The sequence below is a fragment of the Scyliorhinus canicula genome, chromosome 8 (assembly GCF_902713615.1).
Source record: "Scyliorhinus canicula chromosome 8, sScyCan1.1, whole genome shotgun sequence".
In the NCBI taxonomy this organism is placed as follows: Eukaryota; Metazoa; Chordata; class Chondrichthyes; order Carcharhiniformes; family Scyliorhinidae; genus Scyliorhinus; species Scyliorhinus canicula.
The window spans coordinates 102,946,132-102,973,107 of NC_052153.1; the positions used below are offsets into that span (position 1 = coordinate 102,946,132).

The 26,976-nt window shown below is 42.8% G+C and overlaps 1 protein-coding gene across 2 annotated transcripts in view; it reads right to left on the reverse strand.

The window, feature by feature from the left end:
• Positions 1–26,976, reverse strand: part of snx2 (sorting nexin 2) — a 66,995-nt gene that overhangs the window by 21,941 nt on the left and 18,078 nt on the right. For both annotated transcript variants that reach the window (XM_038805015.1, XM_038805014.1), the window contains exons 4-10: positions 24,228–24,294; positions 23,761–23,804; positions 22,300–22,441; positions 17,891–17,969; positions 8,685–8,760; positions 2,516–2,629; positions 2,177–2,270 (exon numbers count right to left, since the gene is read on the reverse strand). In XM_038805015.1, the coding sequence (XP_038660943.1) occupies positions 2,177–2,270; positions 2,516–2,629; positions 8,685–8,760; positions 17,891–17,969; positions 22,300–22,441; positions 23,761–23,804; positions 24,228–24,294 (616 nt within the window). The remainder of the gene's footprint in view (positions 1–2,176; positions 2,271–2,515; positions 2,630–8,684; positions 8,761–17,890; positions 17,970–22,299; positions 22,442–23,760; positions 23,805–24,227; positions 24,295–26,976) is intronic.

Sequence of the window (26,976 nt, forward strand, 5' to 3'; positions counted from 1 at the left end):
TGTACCATGATACACACAATACAAATGATTTTAGGAAAATTGAAGCTTATGGGAATAAAAAAGGGACAGCACTAGCATGGCCACAAGGGTAGAAAAAAAGTTACATGTAACAGTGCGGAAACAGATCATCTGGCCCAACCAGTCAGTGCCAGAATATATACTTAGTTCAGGAATTCTCCCATCCTCCCTGAACCATCAGCATAACCTTCCCCTCAAATGAATCAATGTAATCTGCGTCGATTGTGGCAAATGGTGTGACTAGGAGGTACACAATAGTGTTCCCCAGGGGAATGGTTTATTATAGACTGATTTGGACCAGAGGCTACAGGAGAATTTCAAAATGTGCAGATGACAAATTGAAATCCAGTGAAGGAAGAGAATCTATACTTCAAAAAAAAAGGACAAACAGGCTGGTGGAATGTTCAGTCACATAGCAAAGATGACACCAAGATGAGTGGTACAGCCAAGTATGCAGAGGACAGTCTGCAGAGGGATATTAAGAGTGGGCAAGGGTCTGGTAGATGGAGTGCAAGATTGGTAAATGAGATCATCCATTTTGGTAGGAACAGCAGCAAAATTGATTTAAAATGGTAAAAAACTTGCAGCAGCATGATCCAGTGGAAGGGGACTTGGGTGTCCTTGTGCATAAAATCAAGACATGGTTTTCTGGCGTTGGGGGGGGGGGGGGAGAAAGAGAGAGAGAAAGAGAGAGAAAAGGGAAAGAGGGGAGGAGGGAAAGATGTATGCAAAATAATAGTCAAGATAGAAGCAGGGAGGGTATTTCCACCGATGGGTGAAACTAGAACTAGGGGGCATAGCCTCAAAATAAGGGGGAGCAGATTTAGGACCGAGTTGAGGTGGAACTTGTTCTTGTGAATCTGTGGAATTCCCTGCCTAGCGCAACAATTGTGGTTGCCTGGTTGAATGTTATGAAGTCAACAATAGATAAGATTTTTGAACGATAAAGGAATTGAGGGTTATGGTGAGCGGCTGGGCAAATGGATACTAGTCCACAAAAAGGTCAGCCATGATCTTATTTGAATGGCGGAGCATGTTAGAGGGGTCAGATGGTCTACTCCTAGTTCTCATGTTCTAAAGAAATTCAATGCAATAAAAGTGAAAAGAGAAGCCCTGGACATACTTGTGCACAATTCTTTGAAGGTGGTAGATCAGGTTAACAAAGCATTACAGATAAATCAAAGAGAAAGTTGTCAAACATAATAGTTCAACTCCAGATGAAATAGGGTGCCTAATGTTGGACACCAAATCAAGAACATGTAGGCTTTGGAAAGATCTGCTGCAATGGATCCAGAGACAAGGGATTAAATAGCTGTGTGGACAGCCCAGCACTGGAGGTAGAGGAGAGAAAATTTAGGGGTTAGCAAAGTGCTTTCCAATGGGTGAATGGTCAATAACCGGAGGAGACAAGACCAGCAGCAGCATCATGAGCAATTAAAAAGCAGCAACACGAGCAACTGGCCAGGGTTTGGCATGCATCTGCAAAAAAGGTGGCAAATACATTAGTGGATAAATATTGTATGGAAACGGGGAAGATCCAATTAACTGGACAGCCAGCACAGATTCGATGGGCTGAATAGCCACTTCCTGCACTGTAATATTCTAACAAAATAAATCTTACCCTTGCTTAAGGTTTGATTGAGAAATTAGTATCCAGTATGATTTCAGGACAAATATACACTCAGTTCGGAATTTAAAAAGGTAGGTTTCAAAACAGTATTAACAGAAATTTATAGAATAGTGAAAGAATTACAGAATCCCTACAGTGCTGGTTATTTGACCCATCAGGTTTACAGTGACCCTCTGACTAGGACCACTCCCCCACAATCCCCACCTAAGCTTTGGACAGAAAGGAGTAATTTAGCATGACCTAACTGCACATCTTTGGACTGTGGGAGGAAATCAGAGCACCCGGAGGAACCCACGCAGTCACGGGGAGAAAATGCAAACTCCACACAAGTCACCCAAGGCCAGAATTGAACCCCTGACACTTGAACACTGGAATTTGAACATTTTAAATAACAGCTACAGCCAGACTTGATTGTTACTCCAATATCTGGAAAAGTGAAAAATCCATACATTAAGATACTAAACAGGAAAGTCAATGCTGGATGCATGCCCAGCAACCAGTCTTGGAGCCTAAACATAGTTTACAAACCTTTCCTGTGGCAGACCAGGAGATCAACACTGGTGTGTAGTTTCCTTAACTGTTGGTCCAGGTTTTCAAACTGCTGCTGCTTTTCCTCAAACCACTGCCAGATGAAGAATGGAGTTAATTTACTAAGAACAAATCATTACAAATTACATTACCAACAGTAAACTACATTTCTTCTTTTAAAGGAAAAACAAATTAACTGTGGTCACAAGCCTACACCAATTTGACTGAATCAAAAGAAAATAAGCAAATAGCTTATTTTGTTGTCTTTTCACCCTTAGAAAGGAACAGAAGAATCTCATTAATTCATCTCATTAATCAGGTTCAAAAATCAGCTCTTACTGCATCCGATTCATTCATCTTGATTGTCATTTTGTTGACAGCATCGGCGGCCTTGTTCACCATCCTCAATATGCCTGCTCCACTTAGGGCCTGGGTGCTAACCGCACGAGGCAGCTAGAATTGAATGACAAATAAGGGTGAGCAAATCTGTTAACAGCCTTGCTTCTGTCTAGTTAAAGTGCAAGGAAAAGGCCACAGCATCTTCTGCTCTCATACATTTCAATATACTTCAACCTGCTCAACCTTTGTTGATAATTTTAGGTATCTCCTGTGAAAAATGTAAACTGAAGACAGCACAGTTGGTACTTGCTTGACAAAAGTTGCTGACCTCATTTAAACACAACATATGAAACTGATCAACACATCTGCTCATCTGCTAAATATACAACTGAATATTTCAGCAAAATCTGTAACAACAAATAAATAAATGCCAAGCTCATGCTTCCAATGTTACCACAAAAAACTAGTTTGAGCATGTTATGTTATTGGGCCAAATTTTGCTGGAGCAGAAAATCACCCATGGAATACCAATTACTTTAAAAAAATCTAAGTTTAAAAAATGTTGGCTGAAAAAGAGGGTAATGGGGGATTGCAATTCCAAAACTTGCCACCCAAAACACCTCCAGGCTTCCATAATGTCAGGAGCCCACGTTCCACATTCTTTTGTTCTCAATTACTGGCGATATCCATTACTCCATCTTCTTAGAATGTCTCGTCTATACAGTCCACTTGAGCATTGCAGTTCCATTCATTGCACAATAGACATTACATGTCAATTTTTTCTGCATCAGCACTTAAACATGGTGTTGCTTTGGGTTGTGTGCTGGTATATACAGAATCAGTTTTCAGCTATTATAGTTGTTGTTAGCCTCAGGTCTAAACTATTTAACAGCAGCGCAAACAACTAATCCACTGTAATTCCCATTGTATTCCATCAACCCATTTTTAAAATGTTCATTAACTTTTCCCTCAATATGCATATCCTTAACCTTCACAATACAGTAATGATCAAATTTAGTAATGAGGAAATTACTTCCAACATCCGAATTTTAGTTTGGAATCTGGTCACCGACTCCAAACTAATGGTTTTCTATTCATGAAAGCAATTTCAAATATTTCGAATTACCTTCAATCTTCACCACTACAAATAATGAAATGGACCGGAAACATAACTAGGTTTCTCTACATAGATGCGGCCTGACTTGCTAAATCTTGGTAGTGCAGATTCCAGTATCCACATTATTGCATCTGTCAGGACAATGTTTGGACAATCAGAGCTGATTTACCAACCAACTAGCACTTTCATGCAGTACAAATTGTTCCCTTCAAAAATTTGCCATTCTTCTGCCTGCCCTGATGAGTGCAAGATGAAGAGCTTCACCAGCATGTCTTTTTTTCCCAAGCAGTAACAGTTTTGTACCCATGATGGAGATGCCACTGTCATAAAGAGAGTCTTACACCACTCGGTTAAAGTCCAACAGGTTTGCTTCGAATCACTAACTTTCAGAGCGCAGTTCCTTCCTCAGAAGTCTAGTCAAAGGGAAGCCAGCATGGATCTCAGCAAGTCAGAATTCTTGTCCTTCTCTCAACATATCAATTGTAATCCTTCATTCCCCAACTTTGCAAGCATCATGTTATTAGTATCTAAAACAATGCTTTCTGAAAATCCCACATGCACTGTCCTGTTCAGCTCAAACACTTCACCATCCGGCTCCAATTTCCATAGCTGTTTTGTAGTAAACTTTTCTTGATTACTTAAACGCTTGAACTAATTCCCCACATCCCACTGCCAAAACTCCAGCCCACACTCCTTGTGCGTGGACTTTAAATTCTCCTTGTTGGCTGCTTAGTCTTTCATTGATCAATTGAGCCTGACCACCAAGCCAGATTTTCTGCCATACCAATGCCCTCATATCTTGTTTTTTTTCCCTTCTAAATCCATTGGCTTCAAGAGAACCAAATAAACTTGGCTGGATGGGTTCCCAGTGGAATATTATATAAATTCAAGGATAATCTGGCACCCCTGATGGTGGGGATGTTTGAGGAGGCAATAGGGAAGGGGGTGTTACCACAAACTTGGGGCAGGCATCAATTTCCCTGTTGTTTAAAAAGATAAGGATCCGACGGAGTGTGGGTCGTATAGGCCCTTATCACTTTTAAACGTGGATACAAAAGTATTGATGAAGGTACTGGCAAGTAGGCTAGAGGAGTGCCTCCCGAAGGTGCTAGGTGAAGATCAGACAAGGTTCGAGAGAGGGAGGCAGCTCTTTCGAACATTAGGAGTGTATTGAGCGTGGTTATGGCACCAGTGGAGGGGAAAGAAAGAGAGGTGGCTGTGGCATTGGACACAGGAGAAGGCGTTTGACTGGGTAGAATGGGGGTACTTGATGGCAGTTTGGGATTGGGTAAAGCTACTATACAAGGAGCTGAAGGAGAGTGTCTGTACTAACAACATCAGCTCAAGATGTGGGACTAGGCAGAGGATGTCCCCCCCTTGTTTGCACTCGCGATTGAGCCATTGGCCATTGTGTTAAGAAGTTTGGGGGTATGGAAAGGGATAGCAGGGGGGGTATGACTTGTTAGATGTGGTGAGAACAGTGTGTGTCAATAGGGGGAATATTAGAGCTGCTTTGGGTATGTGTGTCTCTCGGGATAAATCTAGACGAGAGCAAGTATTTTGTGGCGTCTCTGCTGGGGGTGCAGGTTGCTCGGGAGTGGGGGGGGGGGGCTCTGTAGGTACAACATTTCTAGTTTGGTGGGGAGTGGAAGCTGATCAGGCATGGTGGGATGGTCTCCCTCTGTCACTGGCAGGTTGGGTACAGGCGGTTAAAATGAACATGTTGCTGTAATTTCTGTTTATTTTCCAATGCCTGCCAAAATGGCATTTTTCACAGATTGAAGGAATAATTACCTTGTTCATATGGGGAGGGAAGGTGGCCAGAGTTAGAAAAGTGCTGTGACAGAGGGGCAGGCAGGCAGGGGGTTTGGGTCTTCCAAACCTGATGTACTACTACTGGGCGGCAAATGTGGAGAAGGTCCGGAGCTGGGTCAGAGGGGTTGATTCCAGTGTGTCGGAATGGAGGAGGGTTTGTGCAGGGGGTCAGGATTGAAAGCGCAAGCAGGGAGTCCGGTAATAATAGCTGCATTGAGAATTTGGAGGCAGCTTCGCCAACACTTCGGATTGGGGCCAGGGTCAAGGGAAATGCCGATTTAGGGGAACAACAGATTTGCGCCAGGGAAGTGGGACGGAAATGGGAGGAGAAGGGGATTAAGACACAGATTTGTTTCTTGGGGGTCGGTTTGCACGATTGAAGGAGCTGGGAGCAAAGCATGGGCTGGAGCAGGGGGAAATGTTTAGAAACATGCAGGTTCGAGATTTTGCCAGGAGATAGAGCCGGCCTCCACATTGCTGGAGGAGGTGCTGACGACAGGGGGACTGGAGAAGGGGGTAAAGAGAAGGCGCTACTGAAAGGGATCAAAACAAAGTGGGAGAAAGAGTTGAAAGAGGGTATGGAGGATGGGTTCTGGCGTGAGGTGCTCCAGAGAGTGAACGCCTCCACCTCGTGTACAAGGTTGGGGCTGATGCAGCTGAAGGTGGTTTTAGAGCACATCAAGGGCAAGGATGAGCCAGCTCTTTGAAGGGGTAGATGTGTGTGAACGTTGCGGGGGGGGGGGGGGGGGGGGCCGCAAATCATGTCCATATGCTTCGGTCCTGTCCAAAGCTGGAGAATTACTGCGAGATTTTTAGGGTAATCTCTAAAGTGGTGCACGTGAAAGTGGACCCAGGCCCTCAAGAGGCCATATTCGGGGCGCCAGATCAGCCGGGGTCGGAAACGGTGCAGAGGCATATGTTGTAGCCTTCATCTCATTGTTCACCCAAATGCAGATCCTGTTGGGATGGAGAGCAGCCTCTCCAACCGGTGCCCTGATTTGGCAGGGACCTGTTGGAATTCTTGACTCGAGATGGTTAAGTTTGAACTGAGGGTGGGGGAGGATGGAGGGGTTTTACAATTCATGGGTGTTATTCATTATGCACTTTCAAGAATTGGATAACATCAAGCATTAGTTTTTTTTGGGGGTGGGGGTGACTATGGGATTCGCTTTTGTTATTTAGGTTAACATGCGGGCAGTTGTTGATATGGGAATTCACATCACATTAGATACTGCTTATTGTTGGTGGGTGCAAATTTGGGAGAAAATATGAAAAGGAGAATAAAAATATAGTTTAAAAAAATAGTCAGCATGGTTTTTATTAAAGAGGTCATGTCTGACCAACTAGACAATTTTTCAAAGAGGTCACCAGGTGTCTTGATGAGGGAACCACATTTGATGTAGTCCACTTGGACTTCAGCAAGGCTTTTGAATAAGTCCCACATTGGAGACCGATAGTGAAGCAAGAGTCCATGGGATCCAAGGAAATTTGGATCCAGAATTGGCCAAGTGGCAGGAAGCAGAGAATGATGGTAGAGGGGTTTTTCTGACTGGAAGCCGGTGTCTAGTGGGGTCTCACAGGGACCAGTTCTGGAACCCTCGTGGTTTATACAAATGATTTAGACACAAATGTAGAGGGTTAATCAACAAGTTCACAGATGATGCGATAATTGGTGGGGTAAATAGGGAGGAAGGTAGCCTTTGATCACAGGAAGATTAGACAGGCTGGCCAGTGGCAAATGGAAACAGGGACTTTTTGCATGCAAGACGAACACCACCACACCACAGTGGTTAATGTATATGGTTTACTTGCCTTTCTTAGTTGAGACATAGATTTCAAGAGCAGGGAGATTATGCTGGAATTGTATTGAACATTGGTTAGGTCAGAGTAGTGTGCGCAGTTCTGGAATCCACACTATGGGACATAGGTGATTGCACTGAAGGAGATTTACCAGGATGTTACGTGGGCTGGAGAGTTTTAGCTATGGCGATATTGGATATACTGGGGTTGTTTTCCTTGGAGCAGAGGAGACCGAGGAGGGACATTATTGAGATGTGTAAAAAATTGACCATAGATAGCATAGAAGAGAAGAATCCATTAGCCTTAATTGAGGGATGGATGTCCAGGGGGCATTGATTCAAAGGGCAGGAGGTTTAGAGGGGATCACCGAGAGGGTGGAACTCAGTGCCTGAAAGAGTGATGGAGACAGAGATCATAACATTTAAATATTTAGATGTGCACTTGCACTGCCAAGACATAAAAGACTATGGGCCAAGCACTGGAAAATGGAATTAGAATTCTTAGTTGGTTGTTTTTGACCAATGCAACATGTACTGGAGGGCATTTTCTCTGTGCAAGACCTCGGACTAGGAACTCAAAAGCAGGAGCATTTATGGACTCTCTCTTCACTCACCCACACTTACCACATCAGGTATGACCAAGGGAAATATTGCTGAAAACAATTGTCACACAACCACAGCTATGACTTAGTGCATGAAATTTGATGCAACTCACTTGATCAGATCAAGTGAAGACAGCAACTACAAAATCAACTAAATTATTTCCCATTCTGTGATGCCTCCTGCTGTTTGTGAAAGGATTCCAAAAGCTTCACCTTCACTTGTCATATTTTGCACTTCGATCTACCTTGGGAGGTTTATTCTTCATGTTCATCATTGTGCAGATTACATTAACCTGCTTTTTACTAGTTTGAAGTTTCATCTTGTTATTTGTAGTGTTCGATATAAGCAATAATTAGCTCAGAATTGGATTTCATGTAGCACTGTTCCAGTAATCACTACAGCGTTGGCAGGACTATTGAGCTGTAGGGGGATTTAATTGTTACTTGCTGAAGCTATAAAAATCCTTACTAATTTTTCAACCTTCTCCCTCCCCTGCACCATCTCCTTCACACTGCCGATTTCAGCAAGCGATAGTGGTTGGAATTTTCTGGATGTACCCACCGACATGGATCTGCTGATGACAAATCCCACCATGGAGGACAATTGACAGTGGCAGAGCCAGAAGATCCCACTACCAGCCAATGGAAGGCCACCTCCACATAATATATGTCAGGAGTGGAAAATCACACCCATACCTGGCACCTCTGACCTGTATGAAAGTGCACCATGCATTGCATATTGCATGGAGGAAACCCCACCCCAAAAAAGGTCAAATAAGTTACCTGCAAGGATAGTTTTAAACCATTTGCTTTTTCTATTCACTGAAAGGACTCACCTCATTACTTTCTAAAAAATTCCGCAAATCAGGATCTTGCAATAGAGTTGGATGCTTTATTGTCCGCTGCAGATACCTGCATTTTAGAAAGATTATTTTTACTGCTTGATCAGACGAGTGCTCACAAGTTGTTAAATCAAAGTCAATAACTGAACATTGAAGAGATAGTGAATGTTAACTGCAACTTCCACTTCTACATTTCAAATGTCAAATCTAGTCTTGCATGAAACAAAACAAGAGTTGGTCTTCTACAGTCTGTCTGATGTGACAGGCATTAAATGACTCTGACCTTTTCGTATGTCAACAGGTTTAAAAAAGGGCAAAGAAATGTCAGGCTCCTCCAAAAAGTAATTTTCATTCTGTGCATCAGCATCAAGATGCACAAAATATCATATAAAGCAAGTCATGTCAAGATAATTCCAGGCAGGTCTTGCATCTACAGCTAAATTTGGCTACTACTTGTAGATTATCGATATTATACCAAATCCATGCATTGAATGTAATTAGCTTTCGATATGGGGAGGGGGGGAAAAAAAAAAAGAGAGAAAAGAACCTTCTGCATTCTAGTCATAATCCTAAATCCAAGAGCAACTAGTAGAAAAGCTTTCGAACTTCACCATCAAATGCAAACAAAAACTTCATCAGGACAATGCGATGATCAAATATGCCTGGGTGAAGGGAGTTAGCATGCTTCCTGCCTTGCATGTTCCTCATTTCCAGCCTACAATGGTGACTAGTCTTGATGTGAAAGTGCCAAATGCACAAGTTTCTCACCATCAATACACAGCCTCAACATTGGCAAGTCCTATTGTGCCTCATGGCAATAAATTTAATTCCTCACAGCTCCAATCTGAAGATTCAGGATCTTTGATTTGGTTCCCAGATACACAGCGAGTAGGTCCACCAGCACATGGACATCCTTGGGTGTTCATGAACCAAACTCCAGCAACAAGCTAATCACGTCACTGCTTCGAGTGTGCAGACTTCAAGGCTAAGAGAGTTAAACCCCAATCGAAAAAATCTGGAGTGGAACCCAAAGGTAGGCTGATGTTTAATTAGGTCTTCCCGCATCAAGCTGGTGCCAACACTGTACTTCTTTGGACCCAAAGTCAAGAGGGAGAATCCTAATGAGTGTAGACAGGTCAGGGTCCAGAACGTTTGCTCAGGCTTGCACCTTGGAGATGACACTTTACTGTAAAATATTCAGGGGAACAGTTACAGGTGGTAAGCCCAGTTGGCTTAGCAAGAGAATGGGTGCTACAGGGCATTGCCAATAATGGGAGGAACCATCATGTCCCACCGCTCAGACAAAGTAATGTGCTGACCTGCCACTGTACATTTGCTTCAACAAATGGACCGAATCCATTGCAACAAGCAAATAACAAATGCCAGCTCTTCAAGCAAGCTGGAATGTCAGGGCTTCTGCAGTACTGACAACTATAACTTACAGCTGTTAAATGAAATGCTGTGATCGACATGGAACTGGATAGGCAGAACATCTATGGCAAGCTTTGTCTTGTAGGAAGTAGAGTGGATCACTCAAAACAAAAATATTACATTGTGTACACACATTTCAGGACACAATATCTAATAACAGAACCCCTTGAGTCACAGCATGTTCTCTACCTGCCCCTCAACTCAGAGGGACAGTTGACAATCAAAGTGTCTATATTCCATCACTGGTCCAACTAGATGCAAGAATCCCCATGCTTAAACCTTGCTTTTCCTATGTAATCCCCTTTTGTGTTATGCTGGCTGCTACAATTCTGCAAATAGTGCTTTTAAACTGGATTAACCCAATCTAATGCGCCATGTGGACTGGTCCAAGGACTTCCCACAGTACAGTGTGCTATTTGACATGGTCCATGATGTCACATTTTGATGGACCTGGCAGCAGCCAATCAACTTGGTTCTTTATTTTAATTGGTAAGGAGCTCAAGGAGATTCTGGAAGGAGAGTCTGTGAAAGTTTAATTTCTGCTTAAAAGGCTGCGAACAGTCTCTGTAGGAAGCCTGTGAAAGCTTAACATCTGAAAGGCTGAGGAAAGCCCAGTCTGATATATCTCAAGATCTCGAAGACGCTTTCCTCTCTCTCACCACTCAGTGACTCGAGTGCCAACCTCGTGGAAGTCAATCAAGTGAAAGGGACTATGTTTGGGCACTATGACATCACAGACAAACCCAATCATCCCCCCCCAAAAAAAAGCCTCAAATAGCTTAGACTTCACTCACTGCATCAGGCTCCAAAATGGAGTACTATGGAGGTTTCATGTTGACTAGAGCCTGTGGGTTCAAATTGAAGGCACATATCAGGAGATCCAAACCACTCACCACCCCGATAAGATAGTCAACTACAAAGGCTACAACCTCAGCAAAGATACTCATCTCATCCCATTATTTTGATCCTCCTCTACCCCACGGTTTTGTGTGTCCATGGGTAGTCTGTGGGTAGAGGGTGAACCAGGGGAATAATTAGATTAGCAGACCCTTGTTCTAATATCACGATTATATGTTTTATCTCTTCTCTCATTTGCGTTTTACTTACAAATCTGGGTGCCTCTTAAGTCATTGGAGCAGCAGAGGACCAAAAATCCTAAAAACTTAAAATTGATTAATTCACTTATGCTGGGACTCCAGGGCTGGAATTGACCACGCTTGCCTAGGCTATCGCAACATGAGACAAAGACCACTTGAGGAGCCTGTCACTACTGTGAGCAGAATACACTGCAAGGTTGGGCGGCATGGTAGCAGTGGTTAGCACAGTTGCTTCACAGCTCCAAGGACCCAGGTTCGATTCACAGCTTGGGTCACTGCGCAGAGTCCGCAGATTCTCCCCGTGTCTGTGTGAGTTTCCTCCAGGTGCTCTGGTTTTCTCCCACAAGTCCATGCTTGTTAGGTGAATGATTCATCCCCATGTACCCGAACAGGTGTTGGGAGTGTGGCGACTAGTGGCTTTTCACAGCAACTTCATTGCAATGTTAATGCAAGCCTAGACAATATAAATTCTAATAAACGGCCCCATGGTGAGGTCTCCTAGGTGCGGGTGTTTGTTATCGGGATTCAATTATTGAAGCCAAGTGATCCACTAGTTACAAGAGAGCTCTCAGCGAGAAGACTCCAAATGCACTAAAGGAGGCGCTTGAAACATAGTCCAACAGCCTGCTAGAGGCTGCACCAATGACAACTCTGCCAGAATATCCAGTGCTTTTACATGGGAGTGCAAGGGGCTTGTATGAAGGAATCAAAAAGGTGATAGGTCCAAAGAAAACAGCTCTATAGAGAACAAGGCACGAGAGGTCATTGCTGACTGCAATAAACAATTGGGAGAGACAGGTAGAACTCTTGTACTCAAGGAAGAAGTCACCAAAAAAGCCCGCTTGTGGTGGCAGAGCTGGATATTGAACACAGTGGAGGAGCTTAGTAAAATTGACTTGCTCGTCATTGGCAAGCTCCAGGTGATGTTACACACCCAGCACTCATCAAGCATGGCAAACAGGCACCTCTGCAGAGTTCCTTACTGAAGAAAGGGGCAGTACCTCAGTAGGTGATGCAAAAATTGTGGACCCTAAACAAGGACAACTGCAGCACTTGCAACCAGAGGAATCACCCACTGAGCATGTAAAAATTTGCCTGGATTGCCCCATTTTGGCTAATTTCCTTTCCAAACCCCAGTGGTGTCAGAACTGAAAGACCCACATGATCTTAAGTGCCCATGAACAGAGACGACCATTATTATTCCCTTCATGATCAAGGCATTCAATCATGAGCAGATACAATCTATTCAGGCTGAAGAAAAAACTGGCTTCCCAGTGAAAGGTCCCCTCTTTCTCTGAAATGTTCAGCTCTGACAGGGCAACAACAAAATCCATAGGAGGGGTTAAACAGGGCTGTGTTTGGGCGCTAGGACATTCACAGCCAAACCCAATCATCCAAAAAAGGGAGCCTCAAATAGACTTCACTCACTGCATCAGGCTCCAAAATGGAGTACTGTGGTTTCATGTCGACTCCACCCAATCTGCAACCAAACCTCTGGACTCCCTTCTATTTCCAGTTTACGACTAGGCTGGTGTGTGTGTCTGCTACATAACCAGGCCTCTGCAGTTTTTCCTGTGTCTATTTGTATACACAATTTGGCGACTGCCCTAGACCAAAGTCCATCACTTCTACTTGGACTTTAAAGTTCCATCATGTCTCCTTTCACTGCTCCCCCTTCAAGTACTATATCTCAACCTTCCTGCTGCCCTGCCATTATACAAGTTCAACTTCCTCTTTGTTAAATTCACAACTTCCCTCAGAGCCCTTCATAAAATGCCAAGCAGCAACCCCAATCACCTTTCTGGCCAAATCACCCTTGCTACTATTGATTCTGCCAATTACCAATGAATCTGTTCCCAGCCAGTGCACATCTCCCTTGAATGTTTGTGCACTTGAGAGAAAGGCCCTTGCCACTATGAACTTATTGTGGATGACTGCACCAACATGCAGTGCCTTGACAAGAAACGTGGCTGAGGGTGTGATGCTCATCACCAAATCAAACTTGGTCCAATCCACTGTGCGCCCCCACCATCTCAATTTTCTCTACCTACATCCCCTCCTAACTTCCCCATGTCCAACCCTGGAAAAAAAACACTCCTAATTCACAAACAATTACAGAATCCCAATTGTAGCATTCTATATATCTGCAGCTACTGCTTTACTCAGCCACATTTTGATGCCCTAGCTCCTACTAATCCCAGCCAGCCATTCTTCAATGCAGCCCTCATCTCCACAAGTGGAATGGGACACAAACCTGAATGGATGATGAACTGGTTTAGCCATTCATCATCTGGCTGGACTATAATACAGTGCGTGCTCACATCTGCAAAAACTGATCACTATTGCAGGAATACAAAGGTAACTTCAGCTTCTTTTTCTCTACTATCAACTGGTCTTAAACCACCACCCCCCCCCCCCCCCCCCCCCCACCCATGCCTCCAGCAATAAAATGCAAGGAGCACATGGGTTTCTGATGAGAGAGCATCCAACTAGCTGCCTCTGACATTTCCCTCCCTTCCCTTAGCCCATTCGAGTCCAACTTCCCTGAATTCATCTTGCTCTCATTTCTCTCCCATGTTCCCTCATGCCAACTCCCAAGATCACCCTTGCCACATCTCCAGCACCCTCAGTTATTTCCACAAAACTGCAGACCACCCAATCTACCTTCTTGGGCCCATGTTAGTCCTTAAAGGACTGTTTTCTCCTTTAAATATAGAATCACTAAGCTCTAAAATGCTTTGAACTTACGATTTGTGCAAACTACTGACCCCATCTCCAACCCCTTTCCTCCAGAGACCTCAAGTGCAAAGTCACCACAAAACTACACCAAACTTTGAATCCTTCCCATCAGCTTTGCACATCGTATATTGAAACTGCTGCTACCAAAGACAGATGATATACGAACTGGCAAAGGGAAACTATCCCTCTATATCCCAATGGACAGTTTTGACAGCTGATCACTCTCCCAACACTTCTCCATTGGAGTGATTTCACCCACTTGATTCTATTCTCAGCTATGGTCGCCAGAGAATCACATCCTACTCAATTACCACGTGCCCCTCAATTACCTTTCCTGGGTACCCTCATTTTTCATCTACATGCTAAAACGCTGCTACATATCCAGAGTGTGTTAGTTTTCCACCCACTGCTCTCCTCAGCAACTGTCTTTGGCCAAATCAATTTAACAAACTTGGGTGTCATTTACCATGTTGAGCTTCTGACTAATTATTAGTGCCATTACCAAGGCTGCCCATTTCCACTGCCATGCTTCAGTTCATGTGCTGCAGAACCATCATTCATGCCTGTTACACCTCAGTGCACTCCTAGCCAGTCTCCCTTAACGCAGGTATGAGAACCCTTAGCTGTGTCAAACACACATCCATCATTATTATACTGGTACCCACTCAATTCATATACTGGTACCCTGTCCAGCAATACATAGTTTAAAATTCTCTCCATTGTTCAAGTCCTTCAATGGCATCTCCACCATCCCCACAATTATCATTGGCACATAATGCAAGCCTTGTGCATCCAATTGCACCCATCATCCATGACTATCTTGTTTTCAGATACCCAGGCCATAAAAGCTCTGGAATTTCCTTCCCAAAACCTTGGCTGTCTCACCAACTCTCCCTTTTATCAAGACTCTGCACAAAATTGTCCCTCTAATCAAGCCATCAATCACCTATCGAACACTGGTTCGTGTCACTGGGCCAAACCTTATTTAACAACAATTTTGTTAAGTGCCTAGAGATCATTAGTTACGTGGAAGGCGCAATAGATACAAGTTGTTAGTCCCCATTACCCAAAACCCTCCAGATTCACTACCTGCCTGATTTCTGCAACAAATGCAAAACAGTTGAATTCTAATTCTTTCCCCTCAAATTCACGTGTTAGCCAGCTAGCTCTGTTTTTCGGGAACAAGTCAATCACTTCTCAAACAACACACACTGGGTTGGAGGAAGTGGTCAGGACTTGAAAGTTCTTTTAAAAAAAAAAGATTCAATGGCCCGTTTCCAGTTCAAGACACCTTGCATTCTGATAACCAGGAATACTCACTTTTCCCCTGACCAAATTTGATGCATCTGCAAAGCTCAGCAAGTTCTCAAACGGCAATGGATTAGCCTTGTATTGTATTATTTTTCAACTGGTATTTAATACTATAATCTAAAAACTTTTCCCCATTTAATATCTGAAATTTAGAAACACTTAACATTGCAAGATTTTGGGGTGGCGACATGAAGTAGTGGCCACATCTCAGGTGGCTCCAGCACTTTTGGGCTTATCTGCCGGATCGGAGGAATAATTTTCCTGAATAAAACGGAGAAATCACTTGACTATTTTGTCAGAATCCGAGCACTAGTGGCAAGGGTGAAGAAATCAGAGTACTCTGCGGTCGTTATTTCCGACCATGCTCTAAAAGGATGGACCTTGGAGAGTATGCAAGGGGCATCAAAAGGGGTGGTGGCTGGATTGGGTCTGCTCGTGGACATTGGGTTGTGCAAGGGGCTATCCAAGATTATATTTTGAATGATGACAATGGGGAAGTCTCTTGCTCGACACAAGGGAGGCACTGAAGATGGCAATTAGGAGGAGAAATTATATCTTTAAAGGCCCATTTAGAGCTGGAGGCAAGGAGGGAACGGGAAAAACTAGCAGACAATATTATCGAGAGATTGTATGCAGACAGTCCACCCCAAGCACTATTAGCAGAAAGGAGAAAGCTGCAGTTTAATCTAATCACGACAAATAGGGTGGTATGACAGCAGAGGCAAGCTATAGGGGCTATTTAGGAATATGGGGAGAAGGCAAGTCGACTCCTGGCATATCAACTGAGGAAACAGGGAGGCTGAGAATGAGATCGCCCAGATGAGCACATGGATGCAGGGCTGGTCTCAGATCAGGAGAAGGTAACTGAGGTATTAAGACCTTTAACCAAAATTTATACAGGTCGGAACCCTCCCTGGGATGGAAAAGGTATAGTGGCATTCCTGGGTGAGTTGGGAGTTTCCCCAAGGCAGAGGAGGAGTTATGAGGACCATGAAGCTCCACAGGGCCAAACAGGTTTCCAGTGGAATTAAATTTTTTTTAATAGCCCCTCTATTGTTAGGGAGTTCAAGGACTCCTTACAGTGAACACTAGATTGTTGAATGTGGCGCTTGCTCTGGGAGGGGGTCGGGTCCTGGAGATCATAATCTCGCTTGCCACAGAGAAGGCATTCGACCGGAATCGGACTGTTTGCGGTTTTAGAAAAATTGGAACGTGGTCTGGGTGCAGCTGTTATATACAGTTCCATTTTCCAGTGTTTGCACTAACAAAGTGATCTCCACCCTCTTGTCTCTGCCAGGGTATCAGGCAGGGATATCAATCAATTGGCCCCGCTTTTCTGTTTGCACTAGCAATAGAACCACTAGCCATGGCCCCTAGGTCCTTGAATACATGGAGAGGAATAGCTAGAGGTAGGGTGGAACATGGTCTTGCTATACGTTAATGACTTATACGCGAGGGATCCGGAAGAGTCCTTGGATATTATGGGAATCTTGCAACGTTTTGAGGCCTTCTCTGGTTACAAGATAAATGTAGGGAAGAGTGAATATTTTGTCGTTGGTTGCTGAGGAGATGGGGAGATTAGGAGTGTGCTTTTGCAGCTAGCCAGAAGCCATTTTTCGGTATTTGGGTGCCCAGATAGAAAAGGGACTGGAGTAAACTTGGGAAGTTAAATTAAACAAATCTGTTGGCAAAGGTCAAAACAGACTTGCAAAGATGGGATGGTCTCCCATTATTCTCGACAGGCTCACCAAAATTTTTATTCTTATTCCCCTGCCTTCCAATATTCTTATCCAAGGCGTTTTTCAGAGAATGGCCATCTGGTGACTTGGTTTACTTGGGCAGGTAAGAGGCCAAGGATCAGGAGGACATTGCTACAAAGGGAGAGACAATTAGTGGACTTGGCCTTGCCAAACTTTTAATACCACTATGGGGCAGCTAATGCTAGAGCGGTTCAGAGATTCACATGAGCTTTGGGTTTAGGAGGCAGCTGAGATTGAGCAGAGCAAACCTAGCGGCACTGGTATCAGCTCAGTTACTGGTGGTACCAAAGAAACACATTTACTCTGTAGTAGTAGCCATATTAAAAATTAGGAGGCAACTCCACCATCATTTTAACCTGAGGGCTACCTCTCAGCTGACCCCCATCTGTGCGGATGTTATTCAAACCGGCTAAGTCAGGATGTGAAATTTAGGGAATGGAGGAATTAAGGTTTACAGAAAGTGGGAGACTCAAGACAGTTGGTTCACTAGCTTTTTGAAATAAATATGGGCACTCTGATGCTGATGGGTTCAGCTATCTCCAGGTACACAGCTGGGTCAAAAAATACTTTCAGCCTTCCACATGCCAATTCAGTATTCATCGTTAGAATCCCTACAGTGCAGAAGGAGGCCATTCAGCCCATTGAGTCTGCACCAAATATTCCTCAAATGAGGAAGTTAGCTATCTTAATCTTGATGTTTTGAGAACATGCACGATAATGAAGAAACAAATCAGCTACTGTTTCACACATGCTCATGGATCAGTACAAGCTTTATCTTGGAATTTAACAGGAAGTCGTCAAGGTAATTAATACAAAGCTCCAATTTATTGTGAAGTACATACCCTGTCCCAAAGCAGCTTACCTTTCTAAGGATGCTCTCCTTTTTTCAACAAAGTCACCTGATGATGGATCTTCTTTTCCAACTTTGACTTTGGTCATGCCTTTAGAATTTAAAAAAAGACATGGGTCATTCCATGTCATAACTGAGCACCAACAAATCGACATGCCCATGGAGAAACCTAGAGTCCAATCAAGTTTATGGAATAACAATGTTCAATTTTCCCAAAAATGGAAACCGCAATAAAGTCACTGCTCATACTTAGGTGCTGTGCTCAGTTTGTGGGATGTCTCTGCTTCCAACCCAATCAAGGTCTAAACAGACTTCAGCATTGGAAAGGAGGTAGGGAAAAGTGTCTGAGGGGGCCAGGACAGAATCTATTTGGCTAAAACTAGAAAGCAAAAAATTGGACCTGATCATTCTGTTAGTGGCATTCTATCAGGCTCCAAATAGCGAATGAGTTGACTGTATTAGGAGCAAATCCGCAAGGAAATCACAGAACTAAAAAGTGGCAAAATTTGAGTTATTAGTATTTGGGCAAAATTAGAATAAAACAGTTTAAGGGGGGGAGAAATTCATTGCAACTAGGAATGAGGCATTACTGGACTTTGTACTGAAGGATGTGGGACAAAGTATCTTTGGACAAAGCAGTGGAACAAAGTTGATTGCATCATACACAAAACATAGATTAGTAATGCAGAAGATTAAGGAAGAATCCAAATAGAACTTAAGTTAAGAGACGGCCAACTTCACTGACCCGAGGCATCTAGCTAGGGTAAAATGAAAGACTACAGGAGAATCTACAGCGGAACATCGGGTGATATTTCAAGTACAAACTAGGTACATTCCAAAGTCAGGATTCCATAGATGGGAGAACAAGTAACAAAAAAAATGGGGTGTCTGATAAACAAATACTATAAACCAAGTAGGAAAGAGTAGGAAAAAATAAGAGAATAGATAAGTTAACATGAAAAAGGAATCAAAAAGTCACTAGCTGTATGCCGATAGTAAGTGGGTAGCAAGAGGTAGGCTGAGGTTTATTCAGGACAAAGTAGATGATACATTTTTGCGGGTCAGAGGGCAAGGCTAGAATAGTTAGCAAACACTGATATGAAGTACTCATCAAAAAAAGAGAAAATGGAAGATTACAAAAGTATCAGATGTGGAGATGAGGGAATGGATGGGGTCAAATCGATAGGTAGGATGTACTAGAAATGTGGCTATGCTTAAGACTCAGCAAGTTGTCAGGCTAGATTGGCTGCAAATGAAAGTGATTGCAAAAGGACTTGCCATAATCTAATTACCCCTACATATGGGAGTAATGCTTGGTGTGGCAAATGTGATGCGTTTATTTGGATATTTATGGCAATTAAAAGTCAGTCATTTTGAACAATGAAGGTAAAGAATTAATAAACACGATCCAAATTAATTGGGAGCCAGCATGGATTTATAAACAGTGCTCGACTAATTAAAAGACTGACGAAGGTCTACTGCTGAGTATAGACAGCATGCAACACATATGCATTGTTCTTTGAAGGTGTCAGGACAGAGGAGTTAGTAAATTGCATGAAATCTTGGGCTTCATAAATGAGGTACAAAGGTTTGGCTATATAAAGCTTTGATTAGGCCTCAGTGTATTGCAGCTGGTTGTCTCACTTTAGGATGGATGCGAGAGCGAGAGGTGAAGAGATTTAGACTACCAAGAAAAGGAGCAGCCCAAAGAGTCTGCTCTGCCATTCAATCATGGCCAATGTGTTTCTCATTCCTTCTTCCCATAACCCCTCAACTCCCCCTATTATGCCCGATTCCCTATCAATCAAGAACCTATCTATCCCAGTCTTAAAAGAGTGACTTGGACTCCACAGCCTTCTGCGGCAAAGAGTCGCTCAGATTCACTGCCCGCTGGCTGAAGAAATTCCTCGTTTGTTTTAAAGGATCGTCCCTTCAGTTTGAGGCTGTGCACTCTGGTTCTAGTTTCTCCTACCAGTGGAAACATCCTCTCCACGTCCACTATCTAGGACTCCTATTCCCCCACATCCTTCCAAATTCCAGAGTCCAGACCAGAGTCTACAAATGCTCCTCATATGACAAGTCCTTCATTCAGGGATCATTATTGTGAATCTCCTTTGGACCCTCTCCCCAAGACCAGCACATCCTTCCTTACTGGGCCCAGAACTGCTCACATTCCAAATGGGGAATGACCAGAGCCTCAACAGCACAGTACATCCCGACACTTTTATTCTTGCCCTCAACATGAATGCCAACATTGCTTTTGCCTTCTTAACTGCCAACTGAAACTGCATGTTAACCTTAAGAGAATCCTGAACTAGAACCAAGTCCCTTGGGGTTTCCGATTTCCAAAGCCTTTTCCCATTGAGAAAATAGTATGTGCCTCTATTCTTCCGACCAAAGTGCATAACCTCATACTTTTCCACATTGTATCTGCCACTTCTTGGCCCACTCTTCTAGCCTGTCCATGCCCTTCTGCAGCCTCCTTGCTTCCTCAATGCTGCCTGTCCCTCTACATATCTTTGTATCATCTGCAAACTTAACAATGCCCTCATTTCCTTCTTCCACACAAGTATGCATATGGTGAATAGTTGTGGTCCCAACACTGCCACCAGAATGGTTCCAGGGATGAAGAATTGGGCATCATGGGAATGTCACTTGAGAAATCTTTGTCTGCTCAGTGGCTGCAGTGATGTCAAGAGTGTGGGCTCTGGCTGTGCTTTTTAGATTCGCTTTGAGGAAAAGCTTGGGCGTGTCTGTTTTTTAAAGTTTTGTTTTAGTGTTGGAGCTGCAGCCAGCCAAAAGGTGCAATTTTGATGTCTCTGCCATCTAAAGACTCTCTAGATCCTTTGGTGAATTCAGAGTGATAACTGCTCTCAGTAGAGAATTTAAACCTGATGTTTCTGTAAAGAGGAGGTTCTGTAAAGAGGGTTATTTTGTCTTCCGGATGTTGTTTGGGAATTTATTAAGGGTTATCTATAGAGTACTGTATTCTTTGGGGATTTATTGGTGTTGATAGTTGTTAAGATGTTTACTGTGGGTTTATAAAGTGTTGACTGGTTTCATAAATAAACATTGTTTTAATTTAAAAGTACTGTAGATTTCTGTTGCATCACACCTGCAGAATAGGCCTGTGTGTTTCCCCATAACCACAATCTATTCAAAGTTGTGGGTCAGGTGAACTCCACGATACACTTTTGGGCTCTCTAAACCCTGGCCCATAACATGGGTTACAAGATATGGTTGAAGAAGCTGGAGCTGTTCACCTGGGAGCAAATGAGACGGAGGTGAGATTTTAGAGGCATACACGATTATGACAGATTTAGAGAAGGTAGACAAAGAAAAGCTGATCCTATTAGCTGATGGTGCAAGGACCAGGGGCAAAGATTTTGCATGGGGGAATTTGTACGCATCATGCTGCCCACCAGGATGCTAAGTTTCAAAAGAATTTGGATGGGTACAGGGGGAAAATAAAATGGGTCACAGGAATAGAGTAGGCAAGAGGAACTGACTGAATGACTCTACACAGCTAGTATAGACTCAATGTCCTTCATCTATGGCGTTATGCCTCAACTATTTTAGAGACCCATAACCCCTTTCTTAGTGAAGGCTTGCCAGCCATAGATTTCAAATTTCTTTCATTTACAAATATTATTTTGATGTTTGGTAACAATTAGTCAAAAACTACAGAAAATCATGGGCACGGGAAACAGATTCAACAATGTTCAATTAGATTTTGGGAAGTTAAAACACTTGCAGGGGAGAAAATTTACAATTTTCCTGCAGACTGCAATTTTGAGCACATTATGGGGTTGCCAACTGGAGTACAGCAGGATCTTTTGAGCTACCTGCCATGCTTGGCTGTCTATTTGTCAATTTGGAGCCCACCACATGTAATGTTGTAGTGGAGAAGCCTCCGAGCACAAGCTTGGAACCAGCATGTGGCCCTGATGCACATGAGAAAATTCAGTTGCAGGATCCGTCCTTTTCCCACTTGGATGTTTTGTTGTATTCAACATCAAATAGTGAAAGCTATTTCCAGTCTCGCTCCAGTGCTCTCATGGTTTATAATGGAGCGCACACTTGGGGGGGGGGGGGGGGGGGGGGGGCAGCGCAAGTGGAAGGAGAGCAGCCAACCTGAAGGGTGCTAAGTTGTCATCTCCGAAGAAGGAGGGGGAAAAAAAAAAAAGAAAGAAATGACCTTTTTTGTCAAAAAGACTTATTGAGAAACCCAATTATTGAAGACAGGAGCCTACAACTACCAGTCTTACCAAACCCATACTGCAACTTAAGTTAGCCGAGGCTGTGGAGCAGCAATATTAAACTGAAACAGGCAATTACAAAAAAGTTTCAAGAGGTCAACAATGCTATGCTGATGATGCAGCTATTAATTGCACTTCATTACAATGAATGATTGTTCTTACCAACAAGGCTTTTTTCTGGTGCAGGAGGAACGATATAGCCCACGTGCATATATTTTGCAGCTAATTTGCTATGCAGACCCAGAAAGTCACTAAATCTTCTTTTGACTGTAAATTCTTTGCTGTTAAACATAGACAAAGTAGTCTGTATAATGAAAGAAAAAATATATCCAAGATTACTCCATCTTGCATGCATTGTTGGATCCATACATCATATTGGAGGAGACAATGATTTTATATGCACAGCAATTTGAGTCATTAAAATTTACATACAATTCAGAGTTCTTTTCACCCTCCCTTTGAAATTAGCAGTACCAATACAGCATAATCCTGGCTCAGGCCCAACAAAAAGTAAATTTTTAATTTGCCTCATGGAACATTCACATCTGTTATTTTAGAAATTATGTACCTGCTAAAAAGACACACGAGAATTTATATGCTTTGCCATTAAGTGTACATTCAACAAATCCTCACTTACTTTAGAGTTCGCAAAGGAAAATGCAAACAAATATTGTATCAAGATTCAAGAACTGGTAAATCTTACTTCACTCCATTCTTCAATTGCAAGTTAATTTGCAACACCTCCCTTACCTGAGAATTCTCACATGACCAGGCTATGAGAAGCTATATCTCATTGAATCTTTCTATATTTGGTTTCATCCCCATGCCTTGGCATTGTCAATTGGTAAATCAGTTCATTTTCTATTTTAGAAGCATACCTTCATTAAGGTTCCATTTTACAAGGTGAGGTGGGGAGAAATTGTATTAAAACAGTCTAGATAACCAGTATAAATAGAATCCATGAGTTGAGTTATTGGATGATTTATATCCAGGCATTAACTGGAGTTAAAAGAGAATTGCGAGTCACAACAGAATTTGTAAGCAAGTGCAGATTGCAGTCAACAACTATACCGCTGAATCTGCTATCCTTTACACTGGCTTCTCCACCTCTTCTCTCCACCCTGTCAAAAGTGGCCACATCCCAGACTGCATTGGACCTCTTCAGGGACATTCCTAATAATGTGCTCATCTCCTGTATAAAGCCACCCATGGAGACATGGATCCAACATTAATCAATCATTTGGCCTGCAATCAAATACAATAACCGCACATTGAATTAAGGAATTAGAATGGCACAAATAACCAATCAATCAGAATGATACACAAGACCTGCAACCAGTTGTAAATTGAAGCCCTCATTAGTTAATTGAAATCTCAAGTTCTGCCACTGCAGAAATCAAAGCTGAACAAGTCATTTTCTGGCACTGCCACAGATACTGGAAACTACATTCCAGTCTTAGTTGACTGTTGTTGAGATAATTGGCAGGTTTTATATTTATGCTAATTTGTTTACACAAACTTTAGTGCAACTGCATTTCAACAAAACCAGCATTCATAGTATTGATCACTTTTGCAATTGTATCCTTGTACCCCTAATGGAAACATCATGTTATTAACTATTACCTTAGTTGATACTCTGTAAGCCATGTAAGCATTCATACCATCACCTAAGTGATAAGAGAAAAGGTTATAATAAAATACAATAAGTAACATTTCATTGCACAATAACCATGATATTTGGATGACTACTCATTTGGTGCATGTTCCAAAACTGTTGTGGAAATAGATAAGAAACAGGACTAGAAACAATAGGGAAAAAATATAATATTTAGTAGTGATAGGAATGTCTGAACAGGGAGGGGCAATCAACACAAGTCCATATCTGGAAAGGGCTTTCTTTTTTAAAGTAAAAAAAATAAATAACTTCCTGCATTCCTGTCATTTGTTTAAGTCGGAGCAGATTAAGTACACAAAATAAAATGCAGTGTCTAAAAGTTAATGGTAGCCCAAATGTTACCCACATTATAAATTGACTATACGGTTTTGGTGCATTTTCACACAAGATTAGTCACGATAAAGCTTTTACTTACCAACTTTTTCAGGGTCCGAAACAGACACATGAATGTCAAACACATCTCCATTTGCTTCTTCCTCAAGCTAAATTAACAGAAAATAGGCATAATGGTCCAAATACTTCTAGAATTGTTAATTTAGCCAAGTACTGTGCTTAAGTGGGAACTTTAATTGTATTCATAAATGGATCTTTATGGTACAACATTGATTGGAATGGCTTAACAGGCAGTAAAATTATATTGCTCAGAACAGTTAAAAATAAGTTAAGTCAGTTAAATGGAAAAGGGAACAAAAAGGTTGGGGAGGAGGAAGTGAAAGGAATCAGTTCTAAAAGATGTAGAGTATTTAGATGCATGGCTAAAATTTCATAATCTTATCCAACTCAGCACAGAAGTTACTTTAATGAGGACTTCAGGTAAAAATGTGGCATGAAACTGGCCCTAGGTAATAATGATTCAGACCATTGATTAGATTGGATTCTTGATATACTTCCAGGTTCCTATTTTGCTCTTGGTCAGCCAAGTGATTCTGGTCAAGTTTCAAACCCATTATGTCTAAATGGCAGCAAGAAAATGTCACAAGTACATTACAAAAATACTGAGAAATGGAGTTGCAACAAAACATTGCTTACAGCCATCAAGAGTATAGTCATTCCCAACCTCCCTGCATCAGAAAATGCTGAACCAGCATAATAATTCTTACATTTGCCAGCATTAGGTATTAGAGTATATTTTATCCTGGAGTAAAGATAATGCAGTTGCTGGGTTACATTTCAGATATTACATGAGAACACAAGTATGAGAAAAGCTTGGCAATAAAAACCATTTCTGGTACAGTTTAGTGTCCAGCAGAATTTGAAAAGCCACTTTCTTGTCAGTTACCTGGCAAGTCTATGTATCTAACAATTTAATGCAAGCCTGTACAACAAAGCATGGCTGAATACAACCCAATGAAGAAATCTTTAAAACTCAATTAGAGATGGACGAGGATCATATATGTAACACTGGGGTAAACTTCAATTTAGCATTTGTAATGGCCAACAGTTCACAATGGTTAGCATTGTACCCAAAACCTAGGCATGAGCAGCAAGAGTTGGGATTTTACCAGGAGCTTAGTTGAAGGAAACATTAGTGAAAATGGACTGTTATGACGTTAGTTTTAAACTAACTGCTGGCACATAAACCTAATGATCAAGTAATATCAGATTGTTACAGCACAATCCTATACAGGCAAATTGTACAAAATCCCAAATTCCCAAAGTAGGAATGGCTTAATTTGGGACATTTAAAAGTACCCACACAAATCATAGATGGAAACAGGCTCTTGATGCATTAGTATTTGTATAGATGCAATCTCAAGATTAATTACTGACATTCCCCCTACATATCACTGACAAAGGACAAATTCATTCTAGGAGTTACTTCTACTGCTTTCCACTTCTAGAACGTTTTGTACATTTAAAAAAAAAAAAAGTTTCTTACACTGGTCAATCTCACTAGTGATAGAAATGCTTTGCCACATAACAGAAATGCCTCATTTCTGCCAGTAATGGTCGTGTAGAGGCAAGGTTACAGCAAAAGCCCATTGCATCCAAGTCAGTAATAAACAACCACTCAAGTATTCCAATCCAATTTTACAGCACTTGGCCTGTAACATCTTTTAGATGTGCAGTTGTGGTACCAAGGTTATGAGGATCTCAGTGTCCACCACCCTTCCAGGCGGTGAGTTTCACACTCCCATCACCCTTCTGGGTGAAAATGTTTTCCCCCTCATTCCCTTCAGCAAAATTCTATGCCCCCTGGTCATTGATCCCTCCACCAAGGGGGAAAGTTTCTTCCCGTGTACACTATCTGTGCCCATCAATTCTTGATGAAAAGTCCACGCCTCATCCGGCGTATCGAAATACTGGTATCGGTCCTGGTATGTGACCCACAGTCACGCTGGCAGTAACAGCCCGAACTTCAGCCCCTTCCCGTGGAGGATGGCCTTAGCTCGGTTGAATCCTGCCCATTTCTTGGCCAACTCTGCACTCTAGTCCTGATAGATACGGATCTCTGTATTCTCCCACCTGGTGCTCCGCTCCTTCTTCGCACATCGCAGGACATACTCCCTGTCGGTGATACAGTGAAACCTCACCATCGCCCTCGGCAGTTCATTCGCCCTCAGCCTCCTTGCCAGGACTCTCTGCGCTCCATCCAGCTCCAGGGGCCTCGGGAAGGCCCCTGCACCCATCAGCATGCTCAGCATAGTGGTCACATACGCCACAGCATCCGGCTCCTCCACACCTTCAGGGAGACCCAGAATTGGCAGGTTCTGCCTCCTCGACCTGTTCTCCAGCTTAGAACATAGAACAGTACAGCCCCTTCGGCCCTCGATGTTGTGCCGAGCAATGATCACCCTACTCAAACCCACGTATCCACCCTATACCCGTAACCCAACAACCCCCCCCCCCCTTAACCGTACCTTTTTAGGACACTACGGGCAATTTATCATGGCCAATCCACCTAACCCGCACATCTTTGGACTGTGGGAGGAAACTGGAGCACCCGGAGGAAACCCACGCACACACGGGGAGGACGTGCAGACTCCACACAGACAGTGACCCAGCCGGGAATCGAACCTGGAACCCTGGAGCTGTGAAGCATTTATGCTAACCACCATTTTTTCTCCAGCCATTTTTTGTGAAGCACCTCGTGCGCTTTTACTTTAACCGCCAGGCCTAGAATCTTGTCCTCATCAGAGACCTTCTGCTGCACCTCCTTAAAT